The following is a 15,741-nucleotide window of genomic DNA, read 5'->3' as shown; positions in this document are numbered from 1 at the left end:
ACGTCAAAGCTGCTTCACACTGCACATTATAGTGAGAATGCACCAGGCAATTCCCCGCTTTAACAAGAAAACCCTCACCCACCAAAATTGAAACCCTCCAATAGATTCTTAATCATTATCAGATATAATTACCTAATAAGTAGGAAACGCTTGCATACAAATACTTCATGTGCTGACTAGTAATACCCTGCACATATCGAAAATGTAACTGCCACACACACCCCAAACAAAAAACAAACCCCAAAAACTGGTGTTCTCTGCTCTCTTAATCTTGGTGAAACTGGTGCTGTCTTCAGCCTGATCTGGAGTGATCCAGTGCCTATCTAATCCAGTCTGTTGCCACTGCATCCTTTTCACTTGGTTTTCCTCTATGATCTCTTCCACTTTGCACTTTTTTATGTTTCTGTCTCTTCTGCCTGGTTGGTAACATCGGGAGCTTGCTAATGATGGCCCAAGGAATGTGTTGCCCTTTTCATGTCCTCTTAGCATCAGCTACTTTGGAACTTATATCAGTCTGATGGGTGTGCTTGAGCTGTCACAGGCTGAACTTCCTGGAAGGTTTGCAAAGAGTATGCATTAGCAGGTGAGAGATGGCCACAATGGGATATGTGAGAAAAGGTTATTCCCTCAATGGTCAAAATCCATAAACATGAAAGTGTGTTTTGCTTTGATTCTTCAGCCTGATAGTGCTGACCAGAAGGAGAAAGACATGTGTTTCTTACCACAAAAAGAAAGGAACTAACTAGCTCAGTGGTTTAGACTGGATAACGGCAGTCAGCAGTACAGATCATATGTTACATCATGTGCCAGAAGTTCTCACCCAGAACTATTATCTAAGAGTAGTTATGCTAAAAGTATTTATTGGAAGTACCCCAAGGGGGTTTATGTTTGTTTAAGAGTCCAAGTTTGCTCATGTTGTAGTCAAGGTTTTTGACTGTCCCAGTGTTGTTTGTTTTCAAAATGAAGTAATTTGATCTATTAATGCCATTTGCAATACTTTGAGAATCATTGTTTGACACATACAACTTCCACAAACCTCAGTTTCTCTGCATACTTTACATACTTACATTCTAATCTCAACTCTGATGCATATTGGACAGAACAAGCATTACTCCAAGATTGTTGTACATAGAGTTTTCTGGCTTGTCATGGCCTCTTCAGAAACTCTGACAGCTTCAATGGTACAGATTACAACGGCAAGCAGCTATTGCGAGGGCTAAACATCTTTGATGTCTTTATCGCCAAGACAATGATCAACGTTTTTCCATAAAAACGCAACTAGGAGTAAAATATCAAATGTACAAGGAAAGGTAAAAGAAACAGAAGAAGGATGAAAGATCAGCAGATCCCATGTTAGATCAGAGTGTGCAAGGCTAGATACTGCCAAAAAAATCTAATAAAAGCAAGTTGCACCGTTTGGTCATGTTTTAATAATGGTTTGTATTTCTGACAAGAGCTGCCAATCGCATTTGTTCATGACCTAAAGCAGACACCTTCAATATGTTTATACTGAATTAATGAAGTAATGAATCTCTTGATGCTTGCGTTGAGTTAACCAATGCTTTGGCTAAACTGAGCAAATGGGAAAAAGTTTCCAGTTTAAGTTTTCAGTTTGCGCTGAGACAGTTAAATTTCATTGGAATTTAGATTTATACCTTGACATGTCTGGACAAAGCTACTTCTCCTATCTGGTGTTCCACAATCTCTTCTGTAAATATGTACTGAGGATGTCAGGTGGAAACATCTGACATGGGCTCTGCTCTAAGGATCACAATGGTTGAATAGAATACTCATGGGGCTGGACTTTATGGGTCACCCCCCAACCCCTAATATGTCTAAAGGTGGGAGGAGTCTCACAAAAGGCACTGTACGTTGCGCCCAACTTTTGCCCATTTTAGAGGGGGCAACAGAGACTTTGCCCATCCTATGGCCCTTACCTAAGACCTCATTCTGCCCTTTCAACGATTTACTTGCTGCAGGCAGAGCACCATGCTAAGCACCAAACTTATACCGCAGGCTAGTGTCAGTAAAAGGGTTGAGGGCATCCTTCAGGGTTTGCAGTGCTTATTGGAGATATTCAAGGTGAAAACCACCCTTTCAACCTTCTCCTCCTGGCCTCTCAAAATCAACTTCTTATCAGTTACCTCCGTCACTGCACTCTGCTGGACTCCCATGGCAACCACACAGAATCGTACAGCACAGACACAGACCTTCATTCCAATTTGTCCGTGCTGACCAAGTTTCCCAAACTCAACTAATCCCATTTGTGTGGGTTTGGCCCATATCCCTCTAAACCTTTCCCATTCATGTACCTGTCCAAACGTCTTTTAAATGTTGTAACTACACTTCATCTGGCAGTTCATTCCACATACGAACCACCCTCTATACGAAAAAGTTGCCTCAAGTCCCTTGCAAATCTTCTCCTCTCACCTTAAACCTATGCCCTCCAGTTTTGAACTCCTCTACCCTAGGGAAAAGACCTTTGCTGTTCACCTTATCCATGCCCCTCATGATTTTATAAACCTCTATGAGGTCATCCTTCAGCCTCATATGCTCCAGTGAAAAAAAGTCCTAGCCTACGTAGCCTCTCCTTATAACTAAAACCTTCCGTTCCCAGCAACATCCTGGTGAATCTTTTCTGAACCCTCTCCAATTTAATTATATCCTTCTATAGCAGGGCAACCAGAATGGTACACAGTAATCCAAAAGTGGCCTCACTAACATCCTGTACAAAGCACAACCCCACTTCTCAATGGTCTGAGCGATTAAGGCAATCATGCTAAATGCCTTCTTCATTACCCTGTCTAACTGTGACACAACGTTCAAGGAACTGTGTCCCTGAGCTAGGTCTCACTGTTTAACTCTTATAAGTCTTGCCCTTGCTCATCTTACCAAAATGCCAAACCTCGCATTTATCCAAATTAAACGCTACATGCCACTCCTTAGCCTGCTGGCCTAATTGATCAAGATCCCCTTTCTAATCTTAGATAAGTTCTTCACTGTCCATTATATCACCAATTTTGGTGTCATCCACAAACTCAACAACCATACTTCCTAAATTCTCATCCAAATCACTTATATAAATAACAAAGACAGCGGACCCAGCACTGATCCCTACGGACACTATTAGTCACTGGCCTCCAGTCTGGAAACAGCCCTTCACCACCACCCTCTGTCTCCCACCATAAAGTCAATTTTGTGCCAATTGGCAAGGTCTCCAAATCCCATATGGTATAAATTTACTAACCAGTCTACCATGTGGAACCTTGTCATAGGCTTCACTAAAGTCCATGTAGACAATGTCTACTCTGCTGCCCTCATGTTTTTTTGGTTACATCCTCAAAAAACTCAGTCAAGTTTGTGAGACACGATAACCCATCCACAAAGCCATGCTGGCTATCCTCATCAGTCCTTGCCTCTCCAAATGCATGTATATCCTATCTTAGAATCCTCTCTCAACAATTTTCCCACCACTGATGTCAGACTCACCAGTTTATAGTTGCCTGGCTTCCCTGTATAGCCTTTCTTAAACAAACGCACAATATTAACTACCCTTTAGTCCTCCAGCACCTCACCCCTAGCTGTACAATACAATATCTCCGCTAGGGGCCCCGTAATTTTTTCCCTAGCTTTCTACAATGTCCTGGGATACACTTGAACAGGTCCCAGAGATTTATCCAATTTCATATTTTTTTAAACCTCCATCACCTCCTCTTCTGTAATGTGGACTGTTTTCAAGACATCAATATTTATTTCCGAGTTCTCTAGCCTGTATATCTTTCTCCGCAGTAAATACTGACACAAAATATCCGTTTAATATCGCTCCCATTTTCTGCGGTTCCACACATCGACAACCTCGCGGATCTTTAAGGGATCCTATCCTCTCCTTTGTTGCTCTTTTGCTCTTATTCTACTTGAAGAATCTCTTTGGAGTCTCCTTAGCCTTGGCAGATAAGGCTATCTCATACACCCTTTTTGCCCTTCTGATTTCCCTCCTAAGAATGCCCCTATACCCCTTATGCTCTTCAAGAGATTCACTTGATCCCAGTTGCTTAGGTCTAACATATGCCTCCTTCTTATTCTTGACCAGAGCCTTCATTCATCCATAGCTCCGTACTCCTACCAACCTTACCCTTCAGTCTAATAAGAACATACTGCCTCTGAACTCTTGTTATCACACTTTTGAAAGCCTCCCACTTGCCAGTCATCCCCTTTACTCGCAAACAGTCCACTCCAATCTCTTTCATTATAAGGTGACCAAAACAATACACACTCCAGTCTCACCAAGGCTCTATATAACTGCAGCAAGACATCTTCACTCCTGTACTCAAGTCTCCTGAGATGACAGCTAATATGCTGTTTGTGTTCCTAATTGTTTGCTCCACTTGCATGCCAGCTTTTAGTGACTCAAGAACAAGGACATCTGATCCATTAGGACAGTAGCATTTCCAATCTCTCACCATTTCAGAATACTCTGTCTTTGTTATTTTCTGTCATGTTGAAACTTGGTCTATTCAATTAGGCTGTCCTTGAAGGTTCATCATAACCTAAATTCCCATTCAGTTTTTTGGCACCACAAAATTTAAATATGTTACAACTGGTCCCTATATCCAAATCATTTATTTAGACTGTGAGCATTTATGATCATAGAACTGATCCTTGTAGTACCCCATTGGTCACAGCTTGCTATCCCGCTCTCTGTTTTCCGCATGTTAACCAATCCTACATCCAGAAGAGTATATTACCCCAAATCCTGAGTGCTCCAACTTCCTGTGTGGCAATTTATCAAAAGCTTTTAAAAAATCCACTGGTTCTCCTTTACCTATATTACAGGTAACATTCTCAAAAAACATCAGTAAGTTTGTCAAATTTCTTAAGTCGGTCCAGATTCTGCTCAATCACACCCAAAACATCAACTTTCCTGCTCCTCTGATGCTGCCTGGCCTGCTTTGTTCCTCCAGCTCCATACTGTATTGTCTAGCTATCACATTCTTTACAATACTTTGAAATCAGCAAGAGGGAAAATAGTAGGATCTAACAAATCTGTTGTGCTTTATTTTATCTCTCTGCCTTGCTTCTCAAATATTCAGTTACATTTGCCACTTTCCAGACATCAGAAACCTTTCCAGAATCAATAAAACTTTCAAAGATAAATACAAAGCATCTATCATCTCTCTTGCCATCTTGTTCAACACTCTGGGAGATGCAGCTGATTCAGAGCATTTATCGACCTTCAATCAAGTTAAGTTTTTGGAGCACTACCTTCTTATTAGTACTAATTACTTACAGTCCCTCATCTCCCTAACGTTTCTAAGGTATACTCTGTAACTTCCTCTGTGAAGACAGACATCAAGTAATTGTTTAATTTCTCCAACATTTCCCTGTTCTCCATTCTGAATTATCCTGTCTCCACCTGTAATGGAGCAGCATTTGTCCTTGCTAATCTTTTACTTTTCATTTATTTACAAAAAGCTTTTTGAGACTACTTTTATGTTGCCAACAGCTTGCATTCCGATTCTCTTTTCTCTTTCTTTATTAATTTATTGACCATTCTTTGCTCGAGTCTAAATTGTTCCTAATCCTCAGGTTTACCACTTTTTCTGGCAACTTCCTTTCGTCTGGTGGCTCAGTGGTTAGCACTGCTGCTTCACAGCGCCGGGGACCCAGATTCAATTCTCGCCTTAAGCGACTGTCTGTGTGCAGTTTACACATTCTCCCTGTGTCTGCATGGGTTTCCTCCGGGTGCTCTGGTTTCTTCCCACAGTCCAAAGATATGCAGGTTAGATGGATTGGCCACGCTAAGTTGCCCATTGTGGCCAAGGATGCGTGGGTTAGGGAAATTACCTAAATGCAGGGTTACAGTGATAGGGTAGGTGAGAGAGTCTGGGTGGGATGCTCTTCAGAGAGTCGGTGTGGACTTGTGCTGAATAGCTGTTTTCAGACTGTAGGGATTCTATTTTATTCTAACGCAATCACTGACTTGTAGATACAGTTAAAAAGTTGGTTGAATTCAATGGGGAGAAAAATGGTTAATGGAAACGGGTAAGTCACAAGAGAGGAGGACCACTCCTAAGATGGAAATTAATAACACTAACTACTTGGGGCAAATGTCCTGTTTCATTATTGTAATATCAAGGTAATTCAATGCAAAACTACTGGACAATTACTGCAACATTGTGTATTCCTGTACACGCTTACTATGAATTATATCACTCGTTTTGACAATTTGAAAACAGCGTACAATGCTTCTTTGTAAAACTAAATTTCCACTTGGTAAACGTTAAAAATATCTATAACTCATTTATTAATTGTTAAAATGTTGCCAGCTTTCTTAGGCTGGACTTTACCCTGAAAGCAGGCTCTTTGCAGCCCAGTCTGGGATAGGCCTGTCTCCTCTTTGCTGGTTTGCCCCATTCAAATTTTTCGGGGTACGGCGCTTTAACTTGTATGAGGCTTAATTTCTGTCTCCAGGAGGAAGTCGTGCCTTACAGAGCTGCCAGCTCTTGGCAGGCCAGCAGGAGTAGGCCATGGCGATGGTGCCCAATGACGGACCCAGATACATCCTGGAATACTCTGGGGCCAGGCTTTTGGGGCCCAGTGATGAGGAATGGGGATCACGCTGACAAGTCTGGGGGGGGGACGGGGGTGGGCCTTTATGCAGTAGACATGGGGAGGCAAAACAGTGTGGAAGAGCCTCCAGTTAGCATCAGGGGCCTAGCAAAAGGCACATGATAGAGTTGCTCACTAAAGGGCATCATTTGGACGAAGGACAGTTGAAACATTCCATGTCGCTCCCATTACTCAAAATCATTGCAGAAGTGGGCGTGGACATGCCAGTGACAGGCACACGCCCTAATCTAAAGCCCGCTCATCTGTTTTCCATTTTGCAGATTTTCTGTAAACGCTGGTTCAACCGGTCATTTGTTGAAAACGACAGGCCAATTCTCAAATCATATTTACTTTTCATAGAAACCTGCAGTATCTTCCTTTCTAAAATTCAAAATTTCAACTATTTTAGCACTGCCACTGGGTCAAAATCCTGAAAGTACCTCCCAAACAGCATTGTGGGTCAACCTACAGCATGTGGACTGCAGCAGTTCAAGATGGCATCTCACCACTACCGTCTCAAGGGCTATAAGGGACAGGCAATAAACGCTGGCCAGGGACTTCTCCTTTATAAAAATTCTTGCACTGTAATGACATTTTGCAGTTTTGAATCATAAACAAACTGAGATTTGCAAAAATTGACTGAAAACAGATAAAATTACACTCGAGGAATTGCAAATCAAAATGGAACCACTAATCAGTGTTGAAGTCTGTACAGCTGCACTGCCAATCAAGCAGGGCATATCTTTTAAACTCTGATGATGCAATTGCTGGCCAAACAAATCGTAAATATATGGATTTTCTGTAATTACATTCTAAAACAAAACTGAGCCAACTGATCTCTCTGAAGCTGGAAGATTGCTTGTGAGTATGTGCTTTCTCTGCAATGTTGGATAGCTTCAGTATTTGTGGTTTTAAATTTCACTCCATAGTGAGGCAGACAAAGGAACTAGTCCAGCAAATTAACAGCAGCCACTTTAAACAATCAGCCATCCATAGCTTAACATTTCAAGTTAAGTACTGACATGTTTAATAAGCAGATTCATTACTGTCTGCAAGTGATATTGTATAAGCGTGGGAAAAAAAGACTTCTTTTGCAGCTTGTTGATGAGTAGTAGTATGGGAGTCAATGTGCTCTAAACATTAATTGTTTTTCATAAACTGGAATTACAGGTATTCGGAACAAGTAACATCCTTGTTTTAAATGCCAGGAGATAAGGAAACTAAAAATAATTGTACAAGTTTCACATGAGATCACTCAGTACAAATATCCAAGTTCAGTTTACTTGTAAAGGGAGAACATTTTGCCTCAGAGGTTAGGAACAAACCACACTGTTTAAAGAACAACTGCTCCCTGGGTTTGCTCACATTGCCAACAGTCAGATCAATCTTTATCGTTACCCGTGTGACAGTGAAAGACTCTGGACATAGTAAGGCAACCAAGAACTCATGTAACAGATCTGTCATAAAACCACAACGAAAGAGTTTCTATCTGTAAGGGGTTCTTGCTAAATGTCTTCACACCGTAAAGTAAAAGTATTTCAGTCATCAGCTCCTAAAATGGATACTTCCACTAAAGGAATTTTCACTGCCTTGATTTATTAAAATTTAACCAGCCAGGACATTCCAGTGTGAAAAACAACACAACAAATCAAACGAAAGGGTTTGTAGACAGGACTGAATGATGGCATATCTCCTGATAACATTCCTTTCACATTCCAAATGGTTGATGCACATCCAGTGTGGAGAGTACCAATAGGATCGCTTTCGCCTCGTCAGTGACCCACTGTGGTTGTGGAATTACCTTTACCTCTTTGCACTGCTTCATTGCTCCCTTCACTCTATTCTTGGCTTTTGCAAAGTGCGGCAGTAGCATTCCAATGTACCTAGGTGAGCTGTAGCCTTCTGTGCAGCCATGATTAGTTTTGCCGATACCCACTTTCTAAACCACTAGGATGCATCCAGCCTTTAGGGTCCTGTCTGATAGAGCCCTTTCTACCATTCAGCGAGGCTCTTCCACACCCTGCCCCCACTAAAAATGGAGAAGTTTGGCATAAATTTCTCAAATGTCAACTGGATGTCCTGGAATATCATTTATACACTCACTCGTGCCAATATGTGATGTATTCCCTCAACAAGCAATGCACCCCAACCGGGAGCATGCAAATGGAAAGCCCGAGAGACAATGTTTATAAAAATCAAAGGGTGGTCTGAGAAACACAGACTGTGGCAAACTTTGTGGCAGAATTTGGAGACAAGTCCTGTGTGGCTGATATTGATGCCAGGGCTATCTTATGCCATCTTTCATGTTCTTTGCAAGCACCGTTGTGAGTTTCTTGCTCAGCAACAGTAAGTTGCCAACTGGGGGGAGAATATTGCTTGTTAAAGAGTCCCATCAAAGGCCCAACTCACCTCATTAATATTCAGCTTTCTGTCTTACCCAATATACTGAACAAACTGATGCCACAAAAAACTTGACAATGAGACCAGAATGGCTACCTGGTGACTTCAGTTCATTGTTTGCTCTGAAGGATCTTCTATGTCAGATACCGGGTACAAACAGGGTACGCTCAATGGGCACTGGTCAAATACACCCCATGATTATTATCCAATTTGTGCCAGTCTTTCAGCATCCTCACAACACATCACTGAACTACTGACAGAAGGCTTCTGCACTTAGTCATAGAATCATACAACACAGAAATAGATCCTTCACACAATTCATCCATGCCGACCCCGTTTTCTAACGTGAACTAGTCCCATTTGCTTGCATTTGGCCCATATCCCTCTAAACTTTTCCAAAACCCACTTCAGGATAGAGTGGCAAGTATATCATTTAATAATATGTTCCTTAACTGGAAAAAAAAACTTGAAATTTAAATTGCAAAGTTCTCTAAAAACATACAGTCAATATGCTTTTCATATTTTAAGCTATTCAAAGTTAATACACATCACATATGTAGAATTATAGAGAGGTCTAACTGTTGTGAAACTGACAGCATGTTAGGTGAAGAAAAGAATGATTTAATGATGACAACTTGCTTTCAACAGGTTTCGCCTAAGACCTGACACTTTGTTGTGAAGGGTGGAGGGAAAGCAGTGGTGCTGAGCAAATTGAAAATAAATTGGGAAAGTGGTCAAAGACAGAATCACCCAGGTATGTCTTTCTCAAAAAAAGAATTTTAGGGTGCATGGACATGGTGACAGAACATTGTACAACCTGTGGCATGGCAAAAGAAACACCGAACCCCCAATTTAAACATCTCTGCGCGACTGTTAGAAAACGAGTCTAGTGAAATACATGTTCCTCCCCTTTCTATGCAGTCAAAATACCAGCAGAAAATATAATGTGATGTTTTAATTAACATGTTAATATAATACAGTTTGAGACATTCAATTAACTCACATTATCACTTATTTCAACAAGGCCAGCTACAAACAATTTTGCAAAACAGAAAGGCGATTTGGGCCAAGCACATTCCATGTTTGAATTATTTGAAACGACTACACAATGAGAATTTACATGACAGAATGCACAAAATCTACATTCTAACTGCAAGCCCAATTTGCATACACAATTCCACTGTATTTGTGCATATTCCTGCAGGAAGGTTTAAACTTTTATCAATTCTTTTTTCTAATTATATTGATGCCTGAAAACCCATACTGTAATTTAGCTCAGACTGCCACTACAACATTCTAAAAACCCAATCTCTGCATTAAAACAAAGCCCCCAGAATATGTATTTGATAGGTGAAGATGTGTCACTTTTTCCTGTTTTCCCAGTGATCACATTCATTTCATTATCGCAGTTAATTACTTCACATTTAGAACTAATTATTGTCAGTCGCAAACACAAATTAATTTTGCCCTTTTGCACAGCACTCTAGAAAGGCCGGTTCTCCTGCAACCTTGCTTGCATCATATTCTACACTCAGCTCAAGTTCCTTCTTCTCTCAGTCTCTGTTAAACTGTTTTTGAATGAGCTCAATTTTTCTGCAGAACCCTTGAAATGAGTTGAAAACAGAATATTGCCAACAATCATAATTTAAAGCAAATAAAAAAATCATTATTGACCTTCAGTACAGTCCTTTATATTTATTTCTTGTAAATTGTATTCCACATACAGAGAATCAACGCATTAAAAATTGGTGAGTCATAGGTTCCTGTACATGCTTTGCTTGCTGTAGCCTCACTGGAGTGACCATACTTCACTCTGTTCCAGAGCTAAGTAATAGCCTGGGCTTGACATTCTTCTATACTCTACAGTTAGCTTCATCAAAAAGTTTTTGACTGAAAAAGTAGAGCGCAGGAATTATTTTGGAGCCAATAAAGTGTGTTTACTCCAAGTCAAAAAGAAATGTATTGAGGAAGTAAGATAGATACTACACGAGGAATATTTTAAATCAGGAATAAGGAAGGTCAGAGGCCATATTGATTATAAGCATTCTAACTAACTTTCTCATTCATTCATACTGCACATCTAACGGGATTGGACATATTGGTATAGGAGTGACAGTGCTACTCTCACTGGACTGGTTAACTGTGAGACCTTGACTAACATTCATGCATTCAAACCCCACCATAGCAGCTGGTGGAAGTTAAAATCAAGTAATAGTACTGGAATTGAAAACTGGTCTCGGTAATAGTGAAACAACCATGAATCAATTGTCATAAGAACTTCCGAACATCTTTTGGGAAAGGACAGTTTACTTGGCTTGACACACGTGACACCAGCCCACTGCAATGCTGCCAGACTTGCTGAGTTTTTCCAGCAACTTCTGTTTTTGTTCCACTGGTAAGTGGCTGGGTCTTAACTGTCCTCTGAAACAATCTTTTTGCGCTTAGATTGCCAGCGATAGCCACATCACAGGTAAGAACGAAAGACGGAGCTGAGTAATTCAGTGACTTAATTCTGACTCCAGCAGGGAAGACGTTTGACGTAACACCTTAATCTGAGGCATCACATATGATCACGACATTCAGCCGAGTGCAGCTGTACCACTGATTCGTTGCTCATTTAGCAGAGAACTTTGTAGCACATGTTGCAAGTAGCCTCCTACTCTTGTAGGCAGCCTGTCCTTTTAGGGCTAAGCTGCAATCATTACAAGGAAGCTGCTATTGATGGCCTGAGGCAAAACTGGCTGCCAGTGGAAGGTAAAAATGTGAAACACCAGGGACAGGATTCCTCGGAACTTGGACGCAGTGCTGAAAGTCAACAGGAGAAGAGATGTTCTATTTCCATAAGGGAGCCGTGAGGTCCTAAAGGGACACCCTCCCAAGTAGGCCACCAGGAAGCAGAATTCCCAGGTGGAGCCCTGAAAATCTACAGCAATGCTAAAGCAGCTTAATGCTCCAAGGTGAGTGAATGCATCTTCAAAAGAAATCTCATACCCACCATACCATTAACTTCCCACACTCCTCAACTGCACATTACTACCAATAATTTCTGGCAGTCAAAACTCAGGCTTAATATTCCCCGTCACATATCCAGCAATGATTCAAGCTTTACACCCATCATATATCTTCAACATTCAACAATGAAAGGTACATCAACAAAGCATTAAATAACTCACATTCTTTCCTCTTTCTTGAAGGACGCGGATTTATCCATTTCAAACAAGTTAAATCCCTCAACTGCTCCTCTCACAAATTAATTTCTTCTACTACTTCACATCCCTCGTCCCTGACTGCAATGTCTGTAATTTCCCTGTCTTTGATGAATACAGCACCGAATATTAATTAATAATCATAGCGACCTACTCCAATTCCACACAGGTCCCTTAGCACCACTCTTTCTTTTGTTATCATCTTGCTTTTTATGACAGCTATCCATCGTTTAGCTAAATGAAAACCATTTTCCCATAAGAAACCATGTAAATGATGTGTTGATTATAGTCCTCACTTGGAACTTTCACATTAAAAACCTATTGGTTGACTTGAAACTTACTGGCCCCAAAATCCTCTTTCTTACACTTACTTACTCGTAGTTAACTCTTCATAACTTTCTACTTCTTACTGCTAAGATTCCACGTGTCACCTCCCCGACCCCTGCTCACTACTTCCCTCGGGGTCTCTACTCCTCACGAGCTGCCCCTCTCCCATACCCTTGTTCACAGAGTTTAAGGGAAGTAGCCGATAGAAGAGGGAAAAGCAGTAAGAGACGAGGTTGGGGGGCGGGGGAGACAACTGAGCAGAGAATCAGGAAAGGCACTGAAACAGCAGTCTGCTTTCTTTTAAATTAAGACTCAACATACACAGGAACTGTACTAAAAGAATAATGGTGGCAGCACTTATCAAGAAACACCTCCAAATTACAAACTGCGCAAAAGTGAAAATGCATCATTGGAATGTTTTTCAAATGAGTGATAATTGTGTTTGTAAAAATTTGTTGGTTTTACTTGCCAATATTTTTCACGCCTTCGCTTTAATTTCCAAATGTCCTTTATAAATTTGCCCCACCCTTTTCCAGACTCCTTTACACATTCTGCAGTATTGAGCTCACACATCCAAGCAGAGCAGATAGCGATGCTTTTCTGATGAAGGGTCTAGGCCCGAAACGTCAGCCTCTCTGCTCCTATGATGCTGCTTGGCCTGCTGTGTTCATCCAGCCCTGCACCTTGTTGTCTTAGAGCAGATAGCGACGTTGCTGACTGGGTGGTTGACCTATTGGTGACACCTTGTCACCATAACAAAGGTCCCTGTTGACACAGCCAGCTCGATGGCCCTTTTCTCACAATGGGTGAGAAACCTGATAGTCAGCTCTGCTTGCCTGCTGGTTTTGGCACCTTTGTGAGCCAATGTTTCCTGCAATGTGACAGAAGGAGGACTGAGTGCAATGGGAATGGGTGCAGGAACAGTTTGTGAGCATGCGTTACCATGTGAGATGAATGGGAAGCACAGTGGGCAGAAAGGGTTAGCAGTTTGAGACAGTGACGCGGGTGGGAGCCTTTGAGTGCACATTGCACTTGTGATGCTGAGGCCTGTAGGCTATGAAACTGTGCAGCAGAGTGTGTAAAGGCCCTGTGAGTGTGAGGTGGCAGAGAACAGCATGCCACTAACTCTGACAGAGTGCAGGAGATCACTGATGGATGTCCCTGCACTGCTTTCCAGTCCTTCAGTGCTTGCCCATCACACTGGCCCTGTGCTACGATCTCAACCCAGGCTTGACAGGTTCGGATAAGATGGATTGTTTAGCGAACCTGGGAGATAGCTTGGACTCTCAGGAGGCATCATTGCATTTCCAGGGGTAGCCACTCTAGGCTGAGGGAAAGTTCCTGGATTACTGCACCTGAAGTAGTGCAGAGCTGACCTTTAAACATGGCACCATAGACTAAAACCCCAGAGGATCCTGCCAGTGCTGAGAAATTGCAGCTCACTCACCAACTGATTCACTAACGTGTGCACAATATCTGTTTTGTATAGAGAATGACCAATACAATGCCATCCAACACCATAGTTTAATGTCAAAATGGAAAATCTCAGCCAATGTCTTCCTTTTCCTGACTTCTTCAATATTGTCTGACAGCTTTGCACTTCTTAAACCTGAACTAGGAACCCAACAAAACAAAAGGCATTGAATTGATTGAATCTATGTTTTATTCAAGCAGCACTCTCTGCAAGCAGCCACTCCAATATGAATGAAGAAGCAGTCGTACTGCTTTTGAAACTAATCATAAGAGCTGTTTTTCAGTTTGATCTCTAGAGGCAAAATATGTCCACCAGTAGAAAATATAAATGCTGCCATATTATTTTCCAGGCACACACCAGCTAAGCCCACTAGTATTATGTTAGCGGTCCAGGTTTCTGAACAAAGCCTGGTACAGGTCTATGTCAGTGGGCAGGACTCTTGTCCATGGATCAGAAGGTTTGAAGCTTAAAATAATTGAAAACTGTTGTGGGCATGAGCATAACACATAGGTTCACAGTATTAAGGGAGCCTTTCTTATGACTGGAGCATGTGTCACATCATGTGATAAAACCTCTAGAAACTGACTTAATCACAGTCAGAAACCCTATCTGCATTATGCCAAAGAGAGACTAAAGGGAGACCCTCCTCTGTCTGTTTGCATGATAAGTCCCTATAGCACTTTTATTGAAGAGCAGAAAGTTCTCCCAACGTCCTGCCCAACATTCTTCAGCTAATACCATAAAAACAGATTCGTTAGCCATTCATTTCAATTCTACTGTAGGCTGTTGCTGAGTAAAAAATGACTTGTTGAGTAAATGAAGCACCATAGGACATGCCGAAGATGTGAATAGCATTCTATTTGCAAATGATTTCCTTTTTAACTAGCAAGGAAAATCTAGCAGCCAGAGGTAAAATTGTGAATCTTAACCTGCAAGTAACTGCACATAAATAATGGTGTATAACTGCAATGTGTGTTAGAGACAACAAGGTGCAGGGCTGGATGAACACAGCAGGTCAAGCAGCATCATAGGAGCAGAGAGGCTGACGTTTCGGGCCTAGACCCTTCATCAGAAAAGCCCATCAGCAATGTGTGTTAGTTGGCCCACACAATCAATGAGGTAGGTTGCACAGTACTGGTAGTCTCATTGTAATAGAAGCATTCCTAGTAATAGCAATCGTAACCTTGTGCATCTCAGACATGTTAATATCTTGCCAACAATAATCAACATGGAATGTTTATACAGATTGCTAGTAGAAGAATGACAGGTCAATATGAACAATATAATGGGTGAATACTGAATAATAAATGTCCAGAATTATATAGGCTTTGCACATCTCCACCATTTATTACACAACTGTTCAGCAGAATGTAGAAACTGTTTTTAGATAATGTCAGTAATCATACCTGGTCTGGCGGAGGGGGATGGGCAAGGAGATACACAGGAAGGGATCAAATGTGTTGCTTTGCTTAAGGCAGTGAGGACAAGTTAAAGATGACCTGATGAAGAGAAACACATAGTTAATTAAAATTCAAATGCAGAGGTTGTACACAACTCAAAAACTTGTATATAACTCCCAACAAGTAAACTTGCAGAATGATAAAAGCATTATTAACTATAAGAATGAACAAATGTCGCACTAATGGCTAATTGTCTGCAGCAGCCTGTTGCAAAAATATCATCATTTGGTCACACTGTTTCTAATGATACTTCAAACAAAATCTA

General features: G+C 41.3%; 1 protein-coding gene across 2 annotated transcripts in view; it reads right to left on the bottom strand.

Annotated features, from left to right (window-relative positions):
• The window catches only part of usp43a (ubiquitin specific peptidase 43a), a 395,580-nt gene that overhangs the window by 197,137 nt on the left and 182,702 nt on the right, over positions 1-15,741 (bottom strand). For both annotated transcript variants that reach the window (XM_048610938.1, XM_048610939.1), the window contains exon 4: positions 15,423-15,515. In XM_048610938.1, coding sequence (XP_048466895.1) covers positions 15,423-15,515 — 93 coding nt within the window. The remainder of the gene's footprint in view (positions 1-15,422; positions 15,516-15,741) is intronic.

Source organism: Rhincodon typus, chromosome 23, assembly GCF_021869965.1.
Source record: "Rhincodon typus isolate 14 chromosome 23, sRhiTyp1.1, whole genome shotgun sequence".
Lineage (NCBI taxonomy): Eukaryota > Metazoa > Chordata > Chondrichthyes > Orectolobiformes > Rhincodontidae > Rhincodon > Rhincodon typus.
Note: the sequence above shows the minus strand (reverse complement) of the source record. Positions and strands in the feature narration are given on the sequence as shown.